The sequence below is a fragment of the Lolium rigidum genome, chromosome 2 (assembly GCF_022539505.1).
Source record: "Lolium rigidum isolate FL_2022 chromosome 2, APGP_CSIRO_Lrig_0.1, whole genome shotgun sequence".
In the NCBI taxonomy this organism is placed as follows: Eukaryota; Viridiplantae; Streptophyta; class Magnoliopsida; order Poales; family Poaceae; genus Lolium; species Lolium rigidum.
Genome location: NC_061509.1, coordinates 165,018,584 through 165,030,962, shown reverse-complemented (window position 1 = coordinate 165,030,962; position 12,379 = coordinate 165,018,584). Strand labels below are relative to the sequence as shown.

At 47.0% G+C, this 12,379-nt stretch overlaps 1 protein-coding gene across 1 annotated transcript; it reads right to left on the bottom strand.

Annotated features, from left to right (window-relative positions):
- Positions 1-241: 241 nt before the first annotated feature.
- Positions 242-1,502, bottom strand: LOC124687628. Its single transcript, XM_047221401.1, has 2 exons — positions 1,006-1,502; positions 242-872 (listed from the first exon to the last, which is right to left on the bottom strand). The coding sequence occupies exons 1-2, from the start codon at positions 1,500-1,502 to the stop codon at positions 242-244; spliced, it is 1,128 nt and encodes a 375-aa protein (XP_047077357.1).
- Positions 1,503-12,379: the final 10,877 nt, after the last annotated feature.

Below are 12,379 nucleotides of genomic sequence, written 5' to 3'. Positions count from 1 at the left end.
TCCTTCGTTTCTTAAGGTGAACCAAATAATCCCATTCTTGCAACATTCTGCACTTATGTTCAGTCCTCATAATGAAGCATTGCAGTTGGGATCAACGTTGATCTAAATTCTCAAATATGCTCGAATGTCCATGTAATGGAAAACTCAAACAATGAATAGATTGATCAAAATTGGATGTTGTTGAGTTGAGAGACCAAATCTTGGCCTTCAAATAACATTATGTTTCTGCCAGTTCACTAGACTAGGCCTGACTCCAGAACCTCTCCTTGGCCCACGCAATCGCCTCGTCCACGGCAGCAGCGCCCACGCTGTCAATGTCGCCGTCGTCGTCCATCAGCAGCGGCGCCCGCTCCCTCACCTCCATCATCATCGCCTCCTCCAGTCTGTGCGTCATCACCGCCTCCTCCAGCTGGTGTGGCGTCCTCCGCGGTGGCGGGTTGCCGAAGAGCGACGACGATGCGGCCGATGACGGCGAGTAGTACCACCCGTAGTCGGCGGCGCCGGAGCACTCGGTGGTGGCTGAGCTTTCGTCTGCCGGTGGCTGTGCCGCCCTGGCGCCGCACCGTTGCGTCCGCCGGAAGCTGGGATCGCGGCTGCTCGTCTCCGGGTTCGACGTGAAGCAGCAGAAGCCGCTGCTCGCGCCGCGGTGGTGCCGCGGGGCGGTGGCCGACGAGCTCTCCGCGGCTGCGCCGTTGCCGCTCACTGAGACCGTGCTGCTGCTCTGGTTCGTCCAGTCGCCGCCGTTGCCGTAGTAGTAACGGCACGCCGGGTACGCGGCCGTCGAGCACGTGAAGGTGCTCTGGTACTCTCCCCTCGTCGATGCCGTCGACGGCGGCGACGAGTCGTACCGGCGCGACGGGATCGCGATCGGCCTGCAGAACCATCGAACAATGTTAGATTGTCGACATGATCATCGAACAATGCAGTGTCGAACAATGCAATGTGCTTGTGCTGTCAGTGACCAAATATAATGCTTTGCACAATTGCATGCATCCTCTAGTTTACCTGAGCTTAGAGGCGAAAGAGGAGAGAGCGGCGTCGCCGCGGCCGCCGCCGGTGGCCACCGATCGGAAGGCCGAGCGTCCAGAGCCAAACTCGTCGGAGCTGACCACCGACGAGGACTTGGTCGACTTGGACCTCGACCTCGACCGCTGCGCGTGGCGGGTGCGTGCACCGAAGATGTCGTCGAAGAAGCCCTCCTCGGTGGGCACGGCCGCCGGCGGCATCTTACTCCGGCCGTCACGGCGGCAGAAGGCGTCGGTGGCGCCACCGTAGGAGTAGTTGTGCGGGTACTGGCCGCCGTGTCCTGCCGCTGCGTGGTAGTCAGCGGCGGTGTCGCCGTAGAAGCTGCTGAGAAGCACGGTGCGCGGCGGGCCGCCGAACACGTCCCGGAAATCGTCGGGAGCGAGGCCCTGGTGGCCGGCGCCGGCGCCGTGCTGGCCGTCCGACGAGCGCTGCCGTGGCAGCACCGCACCCATCGTGCACCTCCATGACTCGTCCATCGCCGACTACTGATCACTGATCACACACTATCTGGCTATGCTCGTGTGGTCGCTTAGTGATTCTTGGTGTCAGGAGAGATGGATCTCTTGATTTATACAAGAGACAAGGGCAAGTAGCTTGGAAAGATTGATGCTTTTGGACCGTTGGATGCGTGTATATATAGTGCCCATTACCACTACGTACTGTGGACAGGTACAATTAGTACGGACAAGTACTGATCAGCATCGCCAATCCCATTTTAATCTCTTATAAGTGAATCAATTAATTGGCCGTTAATTACAGTTCTGATACTAGGATATCAATGGTGGATTAGATGCTGAAAATTCACCACTTGTTTTTGCACAAAACAGTTTAGAAAAATGCTGATTAATGCGTAGTGATTTCGCCGGATATAGTTAAATTGTATTTTGATTGTGCTTGTGGGTGGTCAAATAACATGTTAAAATGGTCAAAAGTTGCATGATCACCACAATCATGCATAGAGGCTTGGAAGTTTAACACTTTAAACTTTGTACAGTTGTCAGGTAATTTGACAGCTCCTTGTTTCGTGTTGCGTAGCTGTTGTATAAGTATCAGGTAATATAATTGATGCACGCAAGAGGGGAGTAATTAATACATTTGTAAGATAATGCTTTATTTGAGGAGAGGAGGCATGTGAGATGGGATGATCATGTTTTGCCGTCCTCTTTGCAGACACAACATCATGGTGGTTGATCCATTGCCCCCAAATCCAATCTCCTCACTTTTTTCATACAGAAAACTCCATTGCCTTTTCCACTTCAGACTTGTCTCACTTTTGTTATTTTTGTTGTTTCTTTATGCTGGTGCTTTGCACACTAGTATGTATAACACGGAATAGAAAAATAACTGTGACATAAAGAACTATCTCATTTCACATTTCACGTATTCTCGGGTCCTCTACACAATGTACTACGTCTCAGAAACATAACTTGGACCTCTAATTTGTTGAAATATATCTATGTAGTTTTATTAAAGTATTTTATGGGACAAATATAGGCATATGATTCAAGTTTGAAGATACTGACAGACATTTTTTTTGTAAAATATGTGCATTTAGGCATATTTTTGGTACTCCCTGATGAGGGGTGTAACTGTTGTATCATCTTGACGTGTTAGCATGTTCCCAATTATCCCTAGAAATGCATATTACCATAATGCCATTTTACTAAAATGAATATGTAGTCCCTCTGTTCATGTTCCTGTACTTAAGGCATATTTTGGCTTCCTAAATTCAGGCTTTGACCAAGAGTGAATCAAATAATATGAGGATTATGTAACACAAATTGTATCACTCCGTTCGCCTTCAAAAGCGCTTTCTCATGACTATGTTTTGTAACCATTAACAAAGTAATATCAAATACTACTTCAAAAAAAAAGTAATATCAAATACGCCCTACATTTTAGAACATGTGGAGTAACCTTTAGGGAACTGGAGGAGTACATGTAGGACTGATCCAGTGGTCATGGAAAATTGGGTTTAAATATTCATGCAAAACTGGGTTGACAAGCTATGAGGCAGAGACGGATCGAACCGGGTTAAATATTTCAGTCAGAACCATGCACAATGCGTGCTAATTAATCTCAGCCGTGGTCTGTCAAGTTGAAACAAAAGTAGCAGGTTGAGACAGTACAACTCAGGAGCAGCTCATGATCAAGATGCAAATCATGTGGAGCTTGCTTAAAGCTGTAGGCTATGGGGGCTAAAAAGGCACTGACAAGCTGTGCACTGCAGAAGCACCTATCAATCTACCGTGCTTAAACAAACCCAGGAAATCTTTGCCGGAATCGCGAATAATCCTTATTTATCAATGCAGCATTCCAAGATCCAAATCCAACGATGTCGCTCTGTATGACCCATGCAAATTGAACATATACTAATTAATACAGCATGTCAGCATCTATCCATCCATCTATCTGAAATTCTGAATTATGATCATTCTTTCAGCATCATAGCTAAGCAAAGTGGAGCTTAGAGTACACTCATGAACCACACATGACAGAGTTGCTTCGTTCCGAAACCATCCTTCTTTACTTGGAGGGGTCCTGATGTTCTTCCTTCATCTCCTGCTGATCTGGAAGAACAGATCAGGTTCGTCTGTCTGTGTGTCTACTCATTGGGCATCATGGGCCCGAGTCAAAATGTCGAGCTTGACTGGCTCCATGAGCATGTCTGCACTTTTCCAGAGCAGGTTCAGATAAAAACGCATCGACACTTTCAGAAATCAGGTTCAGGTTCAGATAGGTGAGCCTTGGCTGCATGCAAGAACGTACGGTGAGCAGCACCTTGCACCGATGGAAGAAGCGGACAGAGAAAGGATCATTCGGAATGATTCGGCCATGGCCATGTATGCAACGTGAGAGATGATCGGAGTGAGGGAAGGAGGCGCTGCTTTTGCCGCCGAGCCAAGTCATGATGCGCATGATTTGCTCCTGTCCGTCCGGTGTCCCCTTCGTCTCCGGCAAAAGGTCGCGGCGAGCGCTGAACGTTTTGGGGAAGGAAAGGAGGAGGAGCACTGAAGCAGCTGGGCTTTATCTCGGGCGATTCTAAAGAGGGTAAAGCTAAAAAGAAGCACAAAGAATGAAGCATAGAAGGACAAGAAGGGCAATGGCCAATGGAGTGATGTCTAGTCTAGCGAGGTGTGCCATGATAGTCGGTGTAATATCCTGATTGGATTGTAGACAAACATCCTGGGTAATAAAATGCACCGGAAAACAATCTAGAACAAAGAAAGCGTTGAAAAACACTTGTTATATTATGCAGGGCTTTGTTGAAACTGGCGGTCAATTCAGGTAATTCATGCACATATCTAATTGGGATGAGACGCATGAATCTCTGTCATTGGAAAAAATGATTTAGACGAATGTATAAGAGAGATACCAAGATGTGTACACACACTGATTGATTTGCAGTCCTTGGAGGACATATGGAACAAAATGATTAATAACTATCTCAATTTTGGGTCACTCTTAAGACAAGATCATCATGATGCACCACAAATTAGCAACAAGCAATGGTGGCAGAAGAACATGCATGATGGCTTTAGGTTTCTTATGCCACTGCAAAGTGCATACATGTGGGCCAGCATGGTGTTCATTAAGAAGGGGGCACCAAAACCAAACCAGCCCATGCATGGATGCAAATTGCAAACCTTTCCAGCTTTAAAAGAAGCAAGCTCTCGCCTTTGCACACACACATACACATGAGACCAAATTCACACTTTCTTCCTTTTCCTTTGTTCATGTACTGGTGGCCGGGAAAGAATCGCCAGCTCTGATAGATCAGCGAGTGCGCTCCTCATGCAGGTTACTACTGACTTTTATGTGAGAGCTTTTGTACATTCTCATCTCATGATACAGATGGCAGCGGTGAATGTAAGAAAGCTTCATGCAGGACAAAGCAATGATGTACTAAAACATTTTGTGATGATCAATGCTATTTTAAATTGATTTATCCTACTGTCTTTCGCACGATTAAAAATCTCTGATGAATTTTCTGAAGGTGACACCCACACAGGCACAGCAAACTAAACCATCTAATTAAGAAGATCAAGAGAAGTCATTCCAAATGGTCGACACTGAAACTATTCAACAATGTGCATATTTGTCCATAAAAACTGCACTTATTTAGTGTTATGCAAGCTAGAAATTTTTTTTAACAAGAGATGCACATGCTGAGGGATTGCCTTCCCTTTGTCACAGGTATGCAAATTTCTTGCAGTATATGGTTTGAGACATGGTGGAGATACCAGGAGAGGTGAAAGGAGCACCCGCATGTAGAAATGGCGTTATACTATGATGATGATGATGACCGTTTGAGATAATGATTGAGATGAAATATACTACTCCCTCCGTCCTCAAAAGGGTGCCATGGATTTGCTTAAATTCAGATGTATTTAAACACTATTTAATATATAGAGATATCTAAATTTAGACAAATTTGCTACTTCTTTTTGGCGATGGTAGGAGTACAAAAGATATCGTTTCTCAGCGATTGGCTATCTCACCCCCACCCTCGGATTGTCTCTCCGGAGGTGACTTGGGGCAAAAACCCTAGCCTCGTTTCCTCCCCCTCCCGCCTCCTTCCTAGCCTCGCCGCCACCAGAAGTGCTACCGGGCAAGCCCGTGCAACACCGGTGAAGGTGGCGGCGGGTACCTCGCCGCTTTGCCTCACGTGGAGGGTTCTGGAATGCAGGGCCGCGGCCCCAAGCTCTGTGGATAGTGTCAATTCTGCATCGGGTGGCATTCGTGGTGCATGTCCTCCTTCTTCCTCGGCTGTGCGGGCGGCGAAGAGTCTGGTGTCGAAGGTCATGGTGTCGGGGATGAACCACCAGACCTGATCCCAGATCTGAAGATTGAAGCCCCTCCCCCTCGATTTACTCTTCCCCTGCCAGAACCGGTGCTTGGCTGTCTCCGCCATCTAGGTGTTGGGCAGCCTGATCTAGTGTGCGGGCAGGTATTGGGGAAACCCTTGGCCATCGGAGTTGGCCATGATGATGGCAACGTTGCAAGCGTCGTGGTCCTTCTCGAAGGCCACGTCGAGGTATCGCCCCTCACTTGGGGTGTGATCGGATAGCATTTTCCACATACCATATCTTTTACCATATATTTTTATCATATTTGGATCGGAGCGGACATTGACCAGTTTCGGATTAGAATGCAGATATACGGACTAAGGATTTGAATCGGGAATGCGACGGACTCGGACCGGAAACAAAAATAGTCGGATATGTGCTCTCATCGGTAGATAGTTGTACTTGCAAATATTGAGAGAGATTTGAACTTAAGAAAAAAGAGACACAATACACCAAAATTCAAGCATCGATAGAAATTTAGAGCTAAACATGCTGGCCAAATGAATTTGGTAACTCAATAACTACTAACTTTGTGAGATTGGCCTTAGATTATGACTAAAAAATTGTATTATCCGGTTTAAAAACTTCGGATTATCCTAATTAAATTTTGGAGAATCCATATCCGCATGCTATTTGCTTCGGAATTAGATACTGTATCCGGAGCATCACTTCGGAATTAGATATTCCTATCCGTTGGATTCTTTATAATAAGATATGGATACCTTAAAACGGATTCGTGGCCGGTTTCCGCGCGGAAATTATCCTATCGGTTTACTCCTCTACCCCTCACTACCCTTCCCCTACGTGGGCAAAAGCTCTGGTTCCCCTTTCGAATGGCAGCGGTGTTGCGATGTCGTTCCCCTTCTTGGAGACACCATCTTGTGGAATGCAGGGGAGGTGGTCAAGCAATGAAATGGAGGTGGCTGTGGCGATGGCGTCTGGTGTGCTCCTTGCTATGCCAATGTCGGTGCTTTCCGGTGGATCGGCGCCCTCGAGCCTGGGAGAAATGGGAAAGGATATATTGTCGTCCATGGCTGCGGCGACGCTTGGTTTGCAAGCCACATCCGACAACTCGTGCGAGTCGGGCCTAACTTCCTCAACGATAGGAGGTGCAAGGACGCCACCACAAAACTCCAGGAGCTCAGGCATGATCTGCATGACCAGAGCATTGATCGTCGAGCCAGCCGTAGCATGAGTAGAGAAACAACCATGAAGGGACTGCTCCGCTCGCACCCACTTTACCAACATCTGGTAGAACCAAAGAATCGGCAAGAGTCTAGGAAAGCCTACCCAACACAGCTTCCACCCGCTCCAGAAATCTCCCAATCACTAGCATCCAACCATGCAAGGAATCAACAACCTCGTGAAGAGACGGAACGACCTCCTCAAAGAACTTAGCTTGCTTCTGCAAGGAGGATTGCATATCCACCGAGGCCTAAAACCAAGAGAGCAGAAACAACTGACGCCTAGGACCGATGACGAGGCACATTGGACGGGAGTGAGACCTCAACCTGGGACTGGCACGGAACCTTTGCTTGGCGAAGCGACGGCACGACAAGTCCTGCCAAAAAGCTAAGAGGACGCCAAGCGTTACGACATTCCTGTGCCCAATGACCGTTTTCATGGCATCGAGAGCACCTAAAGGGGTCACAGCAAACCGCAGCGCAGTGACCTACAACATCTACCCTTAAACCAAGCAGCAGGGACATGACAACGGGCAACTGACGGGGATGGCAGAACCGGGGCTGCGGGCCATGTTGCGGTACCACGTCCTGCCATCCATCACTCGTGCCCGCCACACACTCCACCTCCCTGCCATCAACCTTGTCAACAACAACATCACGATTCAAGTACTTGGCGGCCAGCGGTGTCTGGGGAACCAGCTCCTCTTCGCTGTTCTCCTCGTCATTGTCCGTAGCGGACGCCCAAGATGGAGGCGACGGTGCGGTAGCGAGGGGCAGCACCCCTTTTTCCGCCTCACCATCGTCAGCAACAGCCCATCTGGCCATCTCCTCTTCGGCATCCTCGGTGACGCGGCCATTGGAGACAACCAAGAGCATCCACATGGGCATCTCCACCTCATTACCTTGGTCGACAACATCTGTTGTGCAGTCCTTGGCAGCAGCCAGGGGCAGCTCATCGGTATCCTCGTCGTCATCAACAACGAAAACCCACTAAGCAGGTGTGGCAGAGGTGGCATGCTTTTTCGAAGTAGGTGAGCACAGCGGCGGCAACGGATCTTCATCTTCTACTGACGGGGTTCGACACCGACGCAGCAGCCTACTAGTCTAATAGGGTGCCATCGTTGATTGCTAAGGTCAAGAAGGCATCACGAAGTAGAGGCATAGTACTCACGGAGTCCTGTAGGTCGAAATTGCTGGAGCATATGAACGGAAAGGAGATGCGCGCTTGAGCATCTTGACTGATCGGTGGATCTCGGTTGCGGCGGGCCCTAGGCATGTGTGGTGTCTCCGGACTACGCGATATGCGCTTGCTGTCTCCGGCGGCAGCCTTGGCCGGCCTGGGATGGTCGCGGGCGTGGGGGCACGACCTGAATAAAGGCAGCGGTCCTAGGATTTCAACTCGCCTCAAGATGATGATCTGCCGGAGGTGTGTCCCCATTGATCTGGCTAGAGTGACGGGTTTCGGAAGGCGCCGCCGGCGATCTTTCATAGGCGATTCACGCCTGGAGACTGCTGGATCGGGTGGGATTCGGTCGGCACACCCCTGTTTTACTCTGGCCTTTTGGTTTCAGAGGGAACACTTCGAAGCTCTGCTGGTTGTTAATATCCTGGGGCATGTTCTCGTTCCATGGTGCTGGCAGAGAATGTCATGAAGGCCGAGATCTGAGGACTAGCAATGGAGGTTCCAATCTTTGGGGCGAGGAGGAGTCAGCTTGGTGTTTCATGACTTGGAGCAACGACATGCAAGTGGGAGCGACTGCACAGGAGAAGACCAAAGTCTTATCTTTCAGGGTGAAAATTCAAGATCTGGCCTTAATTGGTTATGCCTAGCAATGGCCTTGTTGAAGGCATTGTTTTGAGAGCGAGGACATTCTTCATTGTGAAAACCCAGATCTTTGATCAGGCGAAGATAGCTTTTGTGCACCGTTTCCTTCTTGGAGGCGCCGCTTTTGAAGAAGTTGGACTTATGGTGTTGTCTTGGTGGTGTTAGTGTTGTTGGTTCAAGGATTAAACCACCGTAGCGAGACTTTTCTTTTTATGTAATTCTTTTTTGTTGTTGTGTGCATCCGTAATGCTGCTAGGGCAATACGTTGTTGCAAAGGCTGGGTGTAATTGGTATCTCCGATATTAATATATGCTCTTTGTTGGAAAAAAATGTTTGACGTAATAAGAAAAACGATTCTTCCACCGTAGAAGGGGAAAATCTTGGCTCAGAAAAATGCAAACATGATGTGTCAAAATTTCTAGAATATGAACATCATATCATACTTAACATAACGGTGTATGGTAGCCTTAGATATAGATATAGTTTCAAAAGACGAACCTGGAAGTGCTTCTCACCCTCCACCGCTGGCCGCCGAGAGACGAGTAGAAGAGGACCTAGGGTTTCCCCCTGCAGCCCGCCCCTACGCCTTCCTCCGCCGCCGGCAGGGCACACCACCGCCTCGTCGTCCGTCATGCCGCCGCCGAGCTGAGGCTAGGTGTCAACACCCGGATTTTTAAGTCCAGATGCCTATTATGTCATTCATCGCAATCCCAGGAATATTGTTGTTGCGAGGCATAATAGTTAAGTATCACAGTCATCATTCATTACAAACCATATTGTCTTACAACTTGAATCACATGATCCATATTACACAAATAGTTGATCTATTGATCAACGAACAAATACAAGTTCATAGCGGAAGCGTAAAGATAAATGGACTCTCTAGTCCACAGGCCAACGCTTGACGTCAGAAGACTCCTAGTTGTCGTAGGCGTCCTGCTGATCATCTCCTTGGTAGTTATGTTCATCTTCATACTCTGGCCATTTGAATAGCCAGGGACAAAGCCGTGAGTACTTTAAGTACTCGCAAACTAATACTAGTGTAAGTGCTAGCAATTTTAGTAAGGGGTGCTGAGCTCTATTTTATTCGCATAACGCCAATTTTAGTTCACAAGTATTTGATAAAGACTTATTCATGTGCTAACTAACTCAAGTGGGAACATCAGTGTCATTCCCACAACTCTGTTGTGATTCAAAACAAGTCACCAGTTCACCATTCATTTTATCAACACTTTCAAGAATCTAACACTGGAAACTGTATGGCCTTTCCAACCGTCCATAACCGTGGACACGACTATTCGAATAGGTTTACACTCTGCAGAGGTTGCACACTGGTGCCACAACATTTGATTTCATCGGTCGGGATAACCCCGAATCATCGTAACACAGTACGCGGATCATCAACCATAACCTTTCATTTACAAACCCTAGTATGAGCACCTCTTCCCATGAGCTTGGCCTCCCAGTGAAGACCAACTGTCAACCTGGGAACTGCACAAGGCTTGGCCGTACAATTCACCTCAATTCACATCATTTCTCAACAACGGAGGCAGCCTCGGCATAACCCATATGATGTGTGTTCAAAGGGAACCCATACTAAGATACATAAATTTCTAGTTAAGCCCTTACCCATAATCAGGTATTGTGGGGGTACTCAAGAATTGGAAAGGTATCGCATCCAAACCAATATCAGTTTTTAATCAAAAATCACTATCTTCTCTTGGTCATATTCACCTTCAAAATTCATTCAATGGAATGCATCATCATTCCAAAGTTTCAATTTTATTTCAAGTCACATGTTCCCATCTAGAGTAGTCAAGTTTTAATATTAGCACTAGCATCTAGTCATGAGGGGTGCTAACTACTTGTAATGCTAGTTAGGCTAAGTGTGATACTCTGGTAGTATTCTAGACTTAGACCAAAGTTAACTATAAAAGGAAACTTCAATAGTCAAATTGAAAACTTGAAAAGTAAAACTTGGGATGGGTTCATGAAGCATAAGAAAAGATGAGTGTGCCTTGTTCTTGGTAGAACTTTGCACTTTGCAAGAATATTAGCTTGCCTTGGTAGTTCTCAAAGTTTTCCTCCTCCTCCTCTTGGTAGCAACCTTCTTCCTCCGGATATTCTCCGGTGCTAGCGTCTAAATTTAAATACGAGTATAATCACTCAACTAGTTCAATGGCTATTCCAAACATCACATATATTCACACAAACTATGCTAAGCACACAATTAATATAATTAGGGTGCATTGGTTGTGTTGCTTGAGGAAAAATAATTTTCTCTCATTACGTATGTAAATGATAGTTTCCATAAGGTTCTTGAGAAATAATTTCATCTCATTGAATCTTCTTAAGATTTAATTTCTCAACAATCATATATGAATTTTATATTGACCTAAGTCAACCATTCATGATCATCATTTGAGAAAATGATTTAAATGAGGTAGACCACCTCATACCATTTAATAATTCTACAAATGATTTAAATCTCCAAGTATTTCATCTAAGAGTGTTTTACCAGGGGTGCAAACATCACATGAATTCACTTGGGACAAGATTTAAATGAAGTAAAATACTTCATATGATTTGCATAATAGTTTTGGACAATATCACTTAAATAAACTAGCCATATTGTCCACTACTTAAACTAGGGCATGATCATGCAAAGTGACCACACCATTTTCTTCCAGAAACAATTAGTGTAAGTCAAATGTGAGCTATTGGAGTTGGAATTAACTAAATATCTATTTTGGTTGATTTTTAATAATTATTTGAATATGAAAAAAGTCCCTGCCTTCTACTTTTTATCATTTTATTTCTACAACAGATCTTGAGGTGGGACCGGTGGCATGTTGTAGAACTTTTTACTAGCTTTCCAACAATATAAAATTTGTTGAATTTGGCCAAGCCAAACAGATTCTATTTAATTTCAAACACAGGGCCAGTATTGAATTTGAACTAAATCATTTAAACTAAATTTGAAATAAAAGGGCCGGCGGGAAACACAGTTGGGCCGAATCGATTAAAACGGCCCAAGGCCAGCCCACCACGCGTCCACGCACGCGTGGGCTGCCTGACAGGGGGGCTCCACCCGTCAGCCTCTATTTACTACGCGAAGCGGTACGGGGCGTGCGGTGCGTTGGATTAAAACGCAATCCAACGGCTCATGCTCGTCGTCGTCGACGACGAGAGAGGAGCTCGCCGGCGGCTCAGGTAGGGGGTCGGAGGGCTAACCGGTGGTCCAGCGAGCGGCGGCGGTGGTCGAGGCGAGGTTGTCGATGAAGGGGAAGAAGCTGGTAGCAGTGGCGCAGCTCGAGGAGGCCTGGATCAACGGCGATTGCACCAGGGCTTCCGCGGCTCCGATCGCTCGATTGAGCTTGCTCCGGCGATGATTTGGTGAATGGAGTGGTGGTGGAGAGTCAGGGATGGGAGGAGAAGGGATTGGTGTGCTCAATGGCGTCCAGGGAACGCCCTATTTATTGAGGAGCTTGGGT